Source organism: Dipodomys merriami, unplaced genomic scaffold (assembly GCF_024711535.1).
Source record: "Dipodomys merriami isolate MVZ:Mamm:240054 unplaced genomic scaffold, mDipMer1.0.p SCAF_4, whole genome shotgun sequence".
In the NCBI taxonomy this organism is placed as follows: Eukaryota; Metazoa; Chordata; class Mammalia; order Rodentia; family Heteromyidae; genus Dipodomys; species Dipodomys merriami.
In genome coordinates, this window is record NW_027205603.1 from 42,318,590 (window position 1) to 42,333,283 (window position 14,694).

Genomic DNA, 14,694 nt, shown 5'->3' on the forward strand with positions numbered 1-14,694 from the left:
AGCACCCAGCACTTTTTTAAGAAATTATTATTATTCCTTATTACCTATAAGTAACATATGATATATAAGTTGTACAAAGGGATTCTGTTTGTACAAAGGGATCTCGGTTTGTGAGCACAATGCAGCTTGATTAATGTCAACCCTTTTGACCATTCTCTCTCAACCCCACTCATTCCCCTCAATTTACCTGGTCAGGAGCCCACTTTAATAAGCCAATTTTAACCTTTATCTGTGGGTCCCATATTTAACCAGCATCCCCAGCAACAGAAGTGACAAATTTTTGCCTCATGTGACTTGTGGGGGAAAAAGAGTTTCTCCTCCTGAAATGATCAACATCCTTGCTTGTCATTCTACCACTGTAGAGAACTAAAGGCCTTTGAGCTATGGGTATCCTATAAGAAAGTAGAAATTCAATGAGGGAGGCCACACTTCAGTTATCAATCAACACTTCTTAGTTGAGTGGAAATTTATTGCAAAACCATGAGAGGACCAAACTTGAGAAACAGGTCACTAACTCCACTCAACTCAAGCATTTTCAGATTTCCTGCCTATCTATTGAACTTTTCCTAAAATATTACAAAAGGAAGAGAAGGAAAGGGAGGAAGGAAGGGAGGAAGGAAGGGAGAGAGGGAGGGAGGGAGGGAAGGAGGGAAGGAGGGAGGGGAAAAAAAAGCAGCCCACAAAGGGAAAAAATAGCCCACAAAGGCCTGAAAACTAAGCTACCTATTAGATGCTCTAGAAATATTACACCCAGTTATCTCTTCCTCAAACAACCTGGCATTCATAACTGCTTTGTAAAGACGTAAGAGCTTTGCTGCATGAAATCCAATAGAGTCCTTAATGATGAAATTCCCACTCTCCCCAGGTCTGTTATACTCTAAATGCTCCAGTCTCCTCTCTAGACTGTTCTTAAGGACAATGATAACTGGCCTGTTTTTTGAGTAATTGTTTTTCTAAAAATGACCAACATTTAACTTTTATTGAGACTTCTGGAAGTTCTTTCCTCACCACTTTTAATTGAACTCTGCTCTTTTCCAACTATTTTTTCCCCACGGGAATTCTTCCTTTTTTTAAACTTTAAACTTTTTTATTTATAGCTCTTAGTCCTTATTTTAAACCTCTCTCATAGAACATCTCTGTGGCATTTCAACACTGTCTATGTTTAACCCAATGTGTTTCTTTCTAGGGTGTAGAGGTTGTGCATGGAAACTACCTAGTGAATGGTTTTGTGAGTTCTAAAGCTAACATAATTACTCTTGTATTTTCCTATATCAGGAAATAAAGATGGAGGAAGCTATGACCTACACAGGTATTCAGACTTTTTTATTCTTGGCAGTGTATTTCTAAATAATTGCATGATCCCGTCATTTCAACTACGTACGTGTTTCTTACCATGTGGCTGGTTCTCATCGCAGCTCGGGGTGCATGTTTGTCCTAACCACATTCCATCATATTTTGGCATTGGTGACAGACTTGTCATTTTGCTTTTAAATCAGTTCCCCATTCCCAAAAGAGGTCTCTTATACTTACTGCCATGCTTATTTTGCTCGTTGGATGATGCTTTTAAAAGCCTGGACTGATGTGGAAGGGGAAATGCCTTTGGAAGTGCTCTGGGAGAGGCGGGTGGGAGGTTTGTTTTGCTTGTAGGACTTGCACGTGGATTTGGTGGGAAGCCTTTATAAAAAATGAGTTAGAGATATTTTTATTAAATATTCCATTGGTGCATAAAAAGGACTGCTGAGAAATTCAGGAATGTTCCAAAGCTCACATTGGAGAAAGCAGAACTTCCTTATTAATAATTTTCATTAACTTCGGTGACAAGAAGCACTGGCTATAAGGATTCAGAAGACTCTGAAAGGAGTAGTAAATAAGGTGAATGGTAAGAGTGTCTTGAGTCAAGATGCTTAAATCAGAGGGCCAGGGGCATGACTCAAGTGGTAGAGCACCTCCCTAGAAAGCACAAGGTGCTGGATTCAAACTTAAGTACCATCCAAGAGAGAGAAATGAAGAAAGAAGGAAAAGAAAGAAAGTAAAAAGAAAGAAAGAGAAAGAAAGAAAGAAAGAAAGAAGAGAGAGAGAAAAAGGAAGGAAGGAAAGAAGGAAGGAAGGAAGGAAGGAAGGAAGGAAAGAAGGAAAGAGGGAGAGAGAGAAAGAAAATGGATGAATGCTCAGAAAGGTATCAACATAATACTTAGTAATGGCTAAAACACAAACATTTCATGAACTACCCTGCATGCGAACATCTTATCCCTTTTTAATCTGCATTCCCCTTCTAACTCACTGTGTGTGGGAGTAAGTACCTGGTATGGTAGCAGTTGGTCACCCCGGAATGTCAGCCATTGCTATTTTCTCCCTTGAATACTGAATTTGGAAGGATCTGTGAGAAGTGTGCTTGCTGGGGGAGACTGGGGCACCGATGTCTGCTCCTCACTGATGGGTGTGCCTAAAAGAGAAATGTCCATCAAAGAAACATGGACTCCATTAGTTATATCCATATCAATATTTTCTCTAGAAAACAAAGAAAATGGCCACTCTAGAGCCCGTTCACCCTGGCACCTCCCCCAGCAGCCTCCTGAGCAAGGGTCTCAGGTGTTTCTTCTAGACCCGGCTCACTCTTCCACCAAGAGGCTAAGAGACGATAGGATGAGTGATGGGAAAGACAGAACGAAAACCCAGGAAGCTGGACTTCTGAGGATGTCTAGAATCATTTATATATCTCTTCTATTGCCCTCCTCCCTTATCTTCTTTCCTTTCCTCCATTGGCCCCACAATGACCCCCACATCACCCCCAGAACACTTAAATAAGGCAGAACAGAAGAAGAACCCATTCTTCAGGGTATGGACTGACAAGCAATAGCCCACACACCAGGATGATTTCCTGCATCTCAAGGCTTACATTAAGACATTTCTGAAGTGTGATATAAATGGAAATAATACTATTGGCTTTGCAGTGATTTGGTGATGCACTAAAGGATTTTCAGTCTAACAGCCTTTTACTTCAGTCATAAATGAGGTAAGAGGATATTCATGGGTTAAGACATAGGCCTGGCCAGAGACCTGAGTCACAGTTATTTTCCATGGCACCATGAGGTCATCCCTGGACAACTTTTTAATGAAGGGTGGTTAACTGTACTTGGATATGATTAAGTGACAAGCATCTAGGCTTCTCCCCATCCCTGCTGCCTGCCACATCACTCAACAGTCCCAATAATGTATTGATCCTGAGCCTTGGCAACGCTAGCTGTGGAAATGTGCAGAGGTGACATGTTCCCTGCTGTCCTTCTTGTCCCCTTCCAAGCTACTTACCAAAGTACCAAGGCAGAGGATAATGTAGCACTCAATGCCACTGGCATTATCCACACCACCATCTCGTATAGTGCATCAGCAAGTGGCTTAGACGTGTCCCCATTGTAGACAGGGATCCTCAAACGGGGTTACTAAGGACATTTGCCTGTCACATCCAGAGACACACTGGACCCCCAAGTGCAGTGTTCGATGCAGACTCACCTGCTCCTGGGCTTTGCTGGGTTGAAGGGGAGCACTGTCAATGTGGCAGAGATTGCTAACTGGATGAGGGAGGGCACAGTGCAAAGGCCCTCGTGTGCACGAAAGAACATTTAGAAGCCTTCCTTCTTTGATTTTGTTAGGCTTAAGAAAACTAATCGGTGTGTTTGTTTGTTACTTCTGAAGTTTGATGAGGAAAGCTTTTGAGAGGACTCTTAACAAGCCAACCTGAATAATCTGAAACTGAAAAATTCAACATAGTGTTTTAGAAAAGTTCTTATTTACAACCTAAACTAAACAAATGTTTATAAATGGCCTTCTCTCCATGGATTGTCAAAAATGAATCTTGAGAGATTTATTTAGAGGGTTTTCAAAAAGCAAAACAGTTCGGTGTGTGTGTGTGTGTGTGTGTGTGTGTGTGTGTGTGTGTGTGTGTGTGTGTGTGTGTGTGTGTGTGTGTGTGTGTGTGTTTCAAGACTAATGCTCTACTGTGTGTGTGTGTGTGTGTGTGTGTGTGTGTGTGTGTGTGTGTGTGTGTTGTTCAAGACTAATGCTCTACCACTTGAGCCACAACTCCACTTACAGCTTCTTGCTGGTTATTTGGAAATAAGGGTCCTGGGCTTTCCTGCCTGTGCTGACTTTGAACTGCCATCCTCACATCTCTGTTTCCTAAGTAGCTAGGATTATAGGCATGAGTCCTTAGGTGCCAATTTTTTTTGCTTTATTGTTTTGTTTTTTTTGTTGTTGTTATTTGGTTTGGTAGTTTGTTATTTTGTTTGTTTGTTATTTTGGTTTGGGGTTTTTGTTGGTTTTGGTGCTGTAAATTCCATAAGTCAGGAACTGCTGAGACTTGACCTGCATAGTCTTTTTCAGCTAGGACCAGCTGAAAGGGCTGAGCCCAGGCACACAAGACTCCAGAAATCATTTGGCTGGGAGTGAAAGCGGCATCTAACTGTGATATAAAACAGAAAAGGATCAACAGGTCTAGGGGATGCTTGTTCTTCCTACTGAGCATGAAAGCCACTGATGCCATCACCCTTTCATATCCACACAGATCAGCTGGGCTGAGGACCCATGTCTGTGAGGGGCAGACAGTTCTTGCAGCCTTGATGTAGCAAGTGCTGTCTGATCCTTCCTGCCAACTCCTCTAGCTGGCAGGCAAGAGGAGCTCTAAACTCCACCCTCACTTTGTGCTAGCAAATTTTCAATCAGTGAGCACTGAAGATGGCCACGATGGTACGACTATATGGCCCTGAGGTTATCTGCAGGGGTGTTGGTGCCAGACTGCCTTGGGTTCAAATCCCAGCCTCACTGGTGCACATACTTGGCACACAAGGGTCTGTAACAAGCCCTAGGCAGTGGAGGATATAAGTAGTAAAGTAGAAAATGAGATACTAGCACTTACATGCATGAAGCAGTGTGTAAAAGGAAACAGTAAGAGACATCAGTCCAAAGGCTATTAGTATATCTTGTATGTTTTGTTGGGAGGAACTAAAACTCAGCTCCAACTCCAGCTGTCTTCTTAAGGGTCTCTTAGTGATTTCACAGCCTTTCTGCTTCTAGGGCCAGTGACTATTACCAGTAACTTGAAATAATTACATTTATTCTAAAGATTTGATTTTCAGAACAAACATACACACCTTTGCTTTCTAACTAAAGAAATTCAGCATAGCCCAACAGCTGAGGATTGGCAAAAACCAGGATTTACATACTAATGTATTAATTTTTTTAACTTTCTATTTTGACATAACTGTGTTTACATGAAAATTTGTGGGAATAGTTTTCAGATTAATTTGCGTAGCACTATTGTGTTCTGGTTTCTTCACTTAATGGTTTTCTTTCCCTACTGGGTTTGGATTTTTTGTTATTGTTTTTGGTGATGTTCTCTCTCTCTCTCTCTCTCTCTCTCTCTCTCTCTCTCTTTCTCTCTCTCTCTCTCTCTCTCTCTCTCTCTCTCTCTCTCTCTCTCTCTCTTTCTCTCTCTCCCTCACTCTTTCTCCCTACACACACATCTGCACACTATTTTTTAAAATTTAACTTTATATTTTATTATCCTTAAACAGTTACATATAGAAATTTCTATTAAAAATATTCAGTTTGTGGGCTGGGAAGGTGGCTCAGTGGTGAAGCACTTGCCTTGCATGCTTGAGGCCCTGGGTTCGATTCCTCAGCACCACATAAGCAGGAAAAAAGCCAGAAGTGGCGCTGTGGCTCAAGTGGTAGAGCGCTAGCCTTGAGCTGAAGAGCTGAGGGACAGTGCCCAGACCCAGAGTTCAGGCCCCACGACCGGACCCAAAAAAAAAAAAAGTCCAGTTTGGTAGTACAATGCATCTTGACAATGTCATTCCAATCATCATTCTCTCTCACCCTTCCCAACCCTACCTAGTTAAATTTTTGCATATATACATTGAATATTATGATTGCCTTACTTCATAAAGAGAGTTTAACATTTTGTTTGACTTTGTTCTCCAAACAGTCACACAACATTAGGATTCTGAAGCTATCTCAGAACACTCCTGTGAGACCCATGGGGCCCTGGCTTGTCTTTGTTGAATGGGGTGTTTTGTTTTGTTTTTAAAATTGTTTTTTAGTAACTTTTCTTTTTCTTCTATGAACTTGTTCTGATTAGGTTTCCATCTCTATTGGCTTCATTTTAATAAGCTGTTTTCCTGAGAAGTTATCTGAGCAGTTGCAGCCCCAACCCTGGGATCACTGTATAGAGGAGTAAAAGAGGAAGTTGAGATGACCTAAAAAAGAATTATGTAGCCATACAGCCTTCTGCCTGCACTGACCCTGCTCCATACCCTGCAGCCTTCCCGGAAGCCATCTGTAGCCTTTGTCTGTGTTGCTGGCAGACAGTTGTCGGCATGATGTAGCTGCAAGGATGTGAGAGGCCCAGGTCTAGGAATGCCCCTCCTCCACTCCTGTAGCTCCCACCCTGTCCACTCACTCCATGCACCGAAGTGTCCACCACAAGGGAAAACTCCAAAAGGGCCCCTTGGTGGTTCCAATGTTCCAGTAAGTGTTCCAGTTTATTTCTAGTCCATTGGATCTGACCTGGATTAACTGTCTCCTATTGTTTCTGTGTATTTTACCTTGAATCTTCTACCATTTCTTCTTATAAAGATGATTGCTCAGTTTTGCTTTAGAACTTAGGAGAAACTTTGTTTTCCTCCAATAAGTTGTCCTAATACTTGCAGTTCTTGTTTGTTTGTTTGTTTGTTTGTTTGGGTCCAGTTGTGGGCCTGAACTCTGGGCCTGGGCGCTGTCCCTCAGCTCTTCAGCTCAAGGCTAGTGCTCTACCACTTGAGCCACAGCGCCACTTCCGGGTTTTTTCTTTTTGCTTATGTGGTGCTGAGGAATTGAACCCAGGGCCTCATGCATGCAAGGCAAGCGCTCTACCACTGAGCCACCTTCCCAGCCCTACTTGCAGTTCTTTAAATGTCATTTGCCCCTGTTTTCTTATTTAACCAGATGCTTTCTTACTGTTCTATTTGTACTGGCCTTCTTTGACTCCCAAAGAAACATTCAATGAGCTTATCCTCATTCATCTCTCCATTTCTTCCATTTTCAGGTGCCCCGTTTCTTCTTTGTCCTATATAATGCCAATTTTTTTTTTTGGGGGGGGGAGTCCGGTCGTGGGTCTGAACTCTGGGCCTGGGCGCTGTCCCTCAGGTCTTCAGCTCAAGGCTAGTGCTCTACCACTTGAGCCACAGTGCCACTTCCGGCTTTTTTCTTTTGGCTTATGTGGTGCTGAAGAATTGAACCCAGGGCCTCAGGCATGCAAGGCAAGTGCTCTACCACTAAGCCACCTTCCCAGCCCAATGCCAATGTTTTTTAGCCCTTCTTTTGCATCTGTTTTACTTGAATGTTTCTAGAAAAGTGCTCAAAAAGAGCTAATGTGCACAGTAGTTCCTGAATTTTTTGTTTGTTTTTTTGTCATGAGGCTTGAACTCGGGGTCTAGGGTACTCTCTCTCTCTCTGTCTCTCTCTCTCTGTCTCTCTCTCTGTCTCTCTCTCTGTCTCTCTCTCTGTCTCTCTCTCTCTGTCTCTCTCTCTGTCTCTCTCTCTGTCTCTCTCTCTGTCTGTCTGTCTGTCTCTCTCTCTCTCTCTCTCTCTCTCTCTCTCTCTCTCTCTTTCTGTCTCTTTCTCTCCCCCTCTCCCCTCTCCCCACCCTTTTTTTGCTCAAGACTAGCGCTCTACCACTTTGAGCCACAGCTCCACTTCTGGTTTTCTAGTGGTTAATTGGAGCTGAGAATCTCACAAACTTTCTTACCTGGGCTAGCTTCAAATTGTGATCTTAAGTGCTTAGCCTCCTGGGTAGCTAGGATTACAGGCATATACCACTAATGCCTAGCAGTTTGTGCATTCTTTATTTATTACCAATCCTGGGACTTGAACTCAGGGGCTGGGCACTGTCCCTGAGCTTCTTTTGCTCAAGGCTAGCACTCCACCACTTGAGCTACAGTGCCACTTCTGGCTTTTTCTGTTGATGTGGTACTAAGGAATCTAATGCAGGGCTTCATGCTAGGCAAACACTCTACCACTAAGCCACATTCCCAGCCCAGTTTGTGCATTCTTGTAGGAATCTTTAAACTTCTTTGATACTTGACAAAGGATCTGGCTGGGTGTGAGATTCTGCATACTTTCATTTCTCTCCTAGGACACTTTCACATCCTCAGATTAACTTGCTTAGCACTGGTGTGTTGTGGTTTTCTTCACTTGATGGTTTATTTTAGCAGGGATATTGTCATAATAGGTTGTTGTTGTTGTTTTAATTCCTGTTTTGTATTTTCTTTTCTACTGTTTTGTATAGAGTTAGGCTTTTTTTTTATTTGCAAGGTTTAGACTATTCACACAATTCCCAGTTCTTTTTTTGTCAGTGTCACCCAGTATACTCATGATTTCAGGGTGGGGGTAGATAGGTCATAGGACCTCCAGTCTCTTGTTTCTCTTGTTTTCCCCCTTTGCAGGACCTGAGATCTCCCCCCTTGGGCTCCTTTCTTTTACCAAGCAGTCTCCCAAGGTTATCTCTCCTTTCCTTGGTGGTCTTTGCTCCCTGAAGCGATGCCCTTCGAAGACTTCCACCTCGAATCGCGTGTGTGTCTTACCAAAACCCTGGACAGTGTTTCCCACATGGTGCTGAGGCTTCTCCCCAGTGTTAGCTTCACGTGAGCCTCACTTCCGCTCTTGCTTCTCACTTCCAACTGGATTCTCACTCCACCCTCACTCCTCATTTCTCTCCGACTACTCTCTTCCCAGGGTTTATGGCCAGAATGTGACCTGCAACTCTGCTGGGATTTGGTATTCACATTTTTTATTTGCAGGTGGTCTGAGGATTTTAGAATATTTTCTCTTCTAGTTGCACGGAAGCCGTGAGTTTTGTGTTGTTTTACTAGTTTTTCTTGCTGCTCTCTCTTGCTTTGTGAGTAGTTCATCACACGGATCAAAGTTAGTGATGGGCCTTTCTAAATGCTACTTGGGCACACTGAGAAAGGGGTTTGTTTTGTTTCATTTCATTCCAGGGCTATAGTCCTCTTGATGATGTATGCAGATATGAGAAGGGGAAAGCTGCTATCTTCTTTGTGAAAAAATTCAGATGGAGATTTATTAAAAAGACATAGATTTATCTATAGTGTAGAACTTCTAGGCCAAAAAAAACTCAAGGAAACAGATCAAATTTGAATTGAAGATGTACTTGATTACACATCTGAGTACCAGAGACAAAAATAAAGATACTGTACTACATATTGCCTATTACATTAAAATGCTTTGAAATCCATCAGCCACCCAGCCACCCAGCCACCCTGTAAATAACAATGGATTTGCCATACACCTATTCCTACAATTGACAAAAAAAGGACCAAGATTCAAACAGATTCATGCCCGTACTCTCCTGGTTAGAGTAACAGGAATAAACCCTGAGTCCTAGGACAGGTGTGGCAGGTAGGAGAGATCCACTCCACCTCTAGCTGATGCATATGCACAGAGGTTTTCACTTGTCTCAACTTTTTTCCTATTCCTGCTGTCACTAAGTCACCTATGAGTATGACAACTCCTCAGTAAGAAATCTCTAGGGGCCACCTTGACAATAAAATTAACTTTAAAAGAAAAAAGAAATATCTAGGGGAAAATACTTTCTAGCGTTCTATTCCAAACTGGTTTGTTTAAAAAAAAAATAGCATAAGGTGCTTGTCCAGTTAAGTAGGAAATTATTTTTGCACTGATGAAGCATCTTTCCTGTCTCCACAGAGGACAGCTCTGGGATGGATGGGAAGGTTAGCCTGCCTAACCTCCCTGCAGACACCAACTGGCAAGGCTTGGAGGAGTTATACAGCGTGAATGAAAGCATCTATGAGGACAGACACAATTATAGCCTTAGTCTGCTGGACTGGACTAATTACTTGAAGGATGTAGATAGAGTATTTGCACTGCTGAGCAGTCACTCTGAGCAAAATGAAACAAGCCAGACTCAACCTGCTCAAAGTGATGGGTTCTTGGTTGACTCTGCTGAGCTCTCGGTGCCAGGGGAGATGGCTTCGGCAGAGTCCGATGAAGACCCAAGTCTTATGGTTGGGGAAGTACCTCATTTGACCTTGCCAGCTGACCTTCAACCTCTGTATTTGAACCAACCCACATTAAGTCCAGATAGTAAACTTGAATGGAATAATGACATTCCAGAAGTGAATCATTGGAATTCTGAACACTGGAGAAATGGTCAAACTGAAAAGTGGATGGAACAGGAAGAGGTCATCCATCCTGAAAGTGCTTTCAGCCGCAATGGCATGACAGAGCTAGCGCTTCCGCCCCACCCCGGGCTGCAGCCCATTCACAGGTATCAGGTAGCACTTCCCCAGGATGATGGGCCAGGAGAAGATGTTTTTGAAGATCAACTGTATCTTCCTGTGCATTCTGATGGAAACCTTCATCAGACGCTCAACACATCCAGCATACAGCAGCCTGTTCTTTCCAGTAGTGTGGAGAGGAAGCTGGCCAAGGTGAAGAATTACACAAAGGATATTGAACAGTATTTAAAAGACAGTGCCTCCTCTCCTCTCTCCTCTGTTCCCTGACCCCAATCACAGTATTTTTTTGGTCAACTTTTTACTAGTAAATTAATAACGGCAATCCTATCTACCAACATTCCAAGCCACCCTGGGTGTATCTGTGTGGTTGAAATCATGTGAGCAAGTGATATTCCCACTGGGACTCATTGTGGCAATCCAGTATTTGCCCAGAGTAAAAAGAAAGGTTGGAGGGGGATATTATTTTGTCTCTTTTGTGTTGTTTCTTGGTACTAAAACAGTATTATCATTTGACTATCATAGGGCCATGCATATATAAAGGTTATCCAATCAAAATGGCTAGAATTGTGCCTTCTAAGTCCCTAAAACTTGACTCTCTCTTTCTCCCCCTGGTGAATCTGTCAATTCTCATTAACTGCCTGCACAATGGAGTTCTGATTCATTTTTTTTTTACCACTGGAACTTTTTCCATGTCATCATTTTTGCTTCGATGATTGTTGCACTTTGAGATTGGAATGCCATGTCTGTTTGGGGGTAGTGGTACTGTTGTATTTTTCAGGCCTATCAGCCACACTGTTGCCTCTCGGTGTGAGAAAGTCAAACAAGCCCCAAGGAAGACACACAGTATGGATCACATATTGTTTAACGTATGCTTTTGCCAGGATACTATTGCATGTGTTTTACCTCGACTTGCTAAACTTGATTAGCAGAAAGGCATGGCTAATAATGTTGGCAGTAAAAATAAATAAGTAAGCAGGACAAAAATTGCCTGATCTCTCTGTGCTAGTTGTTCACCTTATGCTTAAAAATGGCTAATTTTTGGTTGTTTCCTTAACAGAAAGGAGAAAACAACAACAACAAGAACTAAAGACATTTTAATGTCAGCTTTACTTTTCTTGCCTTGATTAATGAAGTTTGAGTGCTGAGGAAATATGGATAGTTTTGGATTTGTGTAAGACTTTTTTCAATGAATTCATGATTGCGCCACAATTTAAACACATCACAAGGGAAGTTAATTGTGCAACATTGAGTTATAGGAATATTTTTAAGTCTGTCACTAGTCCTGATTTTTTATGACGTTTAGTTCAAAATTGCGTTTGAAAAATCTGTATTCTTAAAAATATTCTTGTTTTAAATGCCAACAGAAAGTTACCTCGTGGAGAGTTCAGTACCCCATTCAATTTCCTAAGAAGATTTTTTGTTTGAATTAACTATTTTTTTCATTTTAGATAATTCAAGAATTAAGGTTCATTATGTTTTCTTTAAGTGTTTAAGGGTAAAACCTTTTAAAGAAAATTTAATGTCATAGTTGAATCTTTGGTAACTTTAAGTCTTTATTATAGACTCTGTACATATGTTAAAATTAACTAGCTGTTTATCAGATGTGTGTGTCATCTGCTGAATGACAGAATAAACATATTTATGGTCATGAATGATGTGCTCTGTTAAAAAAAATTCAAGATCTTAGGAAGCATACTGTGGTGTTTCTTTTTTAATCTTGTATAATACTCTGTGATACTTTTATAGAACAATTCTGGCTTCAGGAAAGTCTAGAAGCAATATTTCTTGAAATAAAAAGTGTTTAAACTTTACCTGTTTCAGAGAAGTGAACTTAACCATTTTTTTTTTATACAACCATTCCTCACAAATTGAGTTCTGATCTAAGTACCAGCCAGGTTGTAAAACTATCCCAAAGTCAGTGCAAGGCAGAGCATTCTCAGTTAAATGATTTCAACGTGGAGCTTTTCTCTGCTGTCAGGGGGAGGAGAAGGCAGAGGTGAACCAGGAGGCTTCTCACACATGCAGCCTGGGAAGATGCAGAGGACTCCAAGTTGTGTTAACACTGTGGAAATAGTCATTTTTGAACCAGGATCCCCATGTTGACACATTCCTGTGCCCCACCACCACCACATGGCTGGGCCCCAGCAGTATAAATGGGCTTTTCTAAAAAGTAAGAAGACAGACCCACCAAGGGTAGTTGGGCTTCTTTGGGGACCATGGAAGCCTAACCTCTTCCAAGACTTTACATTCGCTCCTTTCTGCTGTAACAAATCTTTTGCATTGGCCTCCAGGTTAAAGAGTAAAGAATCTAAAATGTCAAAAATAGAGGGTTAAAAATAAAGGAGGGGAATGGCAGGAAACAAAGGATTTCAGGACTGCAATCTTTGGAGGACTGCAGGAACTGCAGTTTCATCAAGGGAACAAAGTCTGAGATAACAGCCTTTACCTAAAGTCATCAGTTCCCCGGTTCAGCCCAATTCTGTTTGATAGCCCCCCATTTTCACAGAAAATATCTCAGTTAATCCTCAGATTCATTACAGCTTTATACAACTGGCACTAGTGACTTATGTCTGTCATCCTATCTACTCATAAGGCTGAAATCTGAGGATCAAGGTGTGAAGCCATCCCAGGCAGGAAGTCCATGAAACTTTTACCTCCAATTAACCAGCAAAAAAAAAGCCACAAGTAGAGCTGTGGTTCAAATGGTAGAGCACCAGCCGTGAGTGAAAAAGTTAAGGGACACCACCCAAACCCTGAGTTCAAGCCCCAGCATTGGCATGTGCATACACACGAGTGCATGCACACACGCACACCTTTATATAAGCCCTACCAGCCTGTGTCTTCAAAGCTCTGGCAACTCACTAGACTACTATAACAGCTGCAATGATTCCCTAAGGCCATTTCTCTTCTGCCCTCCCAACTCTCAACACAGCCCATGCTCACCATGAGGCAGAGGCATCTTGTTCATAGCTCTATATGAGACCCACCCTCTGCTCAGAAGACTTCAGCCACAGCTCTCCTCTGGCTTTTTGCTAGTGAATTAGCGGGAAGAGTTTCATGGACTTTCCTGCCTGCCATGTTGGTAGATGCAGCCACAACAATGCCAGCCCTCCTGATCCCCTCACCCCTCCTCAGCCTCTGAACTAGTGCCACCTTTTATCTTTCCGGCTTTCCTCCCATTTACATCTACTTTCAGGCTCCATTTCAACCTGTAGAAGTCTCATCAGTTCATCAGATTCCCATATTGTTCCAAATATTACCAGTTCCCACCAACATTCCTGGACTTCCCCGCTCCCGCCCATCTCTCTCCCGGCTTGCATTCTTTCATCAACAACAGTTGATGTGTCATGTCTAAGCGAGAATAACCAGCCACTCTCATGTTTTTGCTCTGTCCCAGTTTCTACCAACAAGCATGTGAATGTGACCACCTTGCTCTAAGTTAGGTTGAGGATGAAGACTTGGCTAGCATGTTGCTCGGAGCCTTCTGACAAGCCCCCTGCTGTGTAAGCAAGTGGAGAGGGTGGTTTGTACATCTCAGATTCTTCTTGTTGGTATTGGGGAGCCCCTGATACCTCACTTAGGGACAGCAACAGAGATAGGGACAAAGGGAGTCAAAGTCTTTGGGGCTGACCTAACTCATCAACTGGCACATGAAGGCAGGGAGTAAAGGTACTATCTACTGTCTGGATTTTCTACTCTCCCACTAGTGGGCTTTCTAGATTCTAAAGAGCCATAATCTATATCCTCCTCCCTTTCCTCACAGGTCTCTCACTTCCTAGGAACCAATCAACTGCTAGTCATTTTCAGTGGAAGAAAAGAAATCATGTACCTTGCTACTCCCAACCCACTCCAGCCAGGAAACCTGTATTAATAGAGCATGTGTTTTTCATACTGACCACTAGGTGGCAGGCTACTATAATGAAACACATCTTTGCTTGGGGTCAGGGCAAAAGTGACCACTTACATTGATTTCTAAAGCAATCCTCTATGTGAGTGTTGGACAGGAACATATTTAGAACAACTTGATCCAGGACAAACTTGCTCTTTCCTCAGTGCCTAGCTCCTCAGCCATTCCAGCAGGCCAAAAAAAAAAAACAGTTTTAGCTCCCTACTGATTTATGTTGGTATTATAAGTTGGAACTGTATCAAATTTTGACATTTAAATTCAAAAGTGAGCACGGTATATTGATCCCTTTGCTTTCCAATGACTTTATGCAATTAAAAATGTTTTTTGGCTACTATATGCTAAGACCACAGAGGCCATCTCTGCCAAGCTGGCATTTTGAAGAAGAAACTGGATGCTTTTCATAGCAATTAAAACACTGAGGTTGTCCTAAGTCTGGGACTAAAGCAAGATGAGTAAGTGACCACATTCCATAACCTT

The 14,694-nt window shown here is 42.3% G+C and overlaps 1 protein-coding gene across 4 annotated transcripts in view; it reads left to right on the forward strand.

Moving 5' to 3' along the window:
- Positions 1 to 12,119, forward strand: part of Sulf1 (sulfatase 1) — a 181,846-nt gene extending 169,727 nt beyond the window's left edge. For 3 of the 4 annotated variants that reach the window (XM_069990892.1, XM_069990894.1, XM_069990893.1), the window contains exon 21: positions 9,757 to 12,119. In XM_069990892.1, the coding sequence (XP_069846993.1) occupies positions 9,757 to 10,577 (821 nt within the window). In that variant the 3' untranslated portion in view covers positions 10,578 to 12,119. Of the gene's footprint in view, positions 1 to 1,275; positions 1,310 to 9,756 lie in introns of all 4 variants that reach the window. The other variant, XM_069990895.1, reaches the window with a different exon arrangement.
- The last annotated feature ends 2,575 nt before the right edge of the window (positions 12,120 to 14,694 follow it).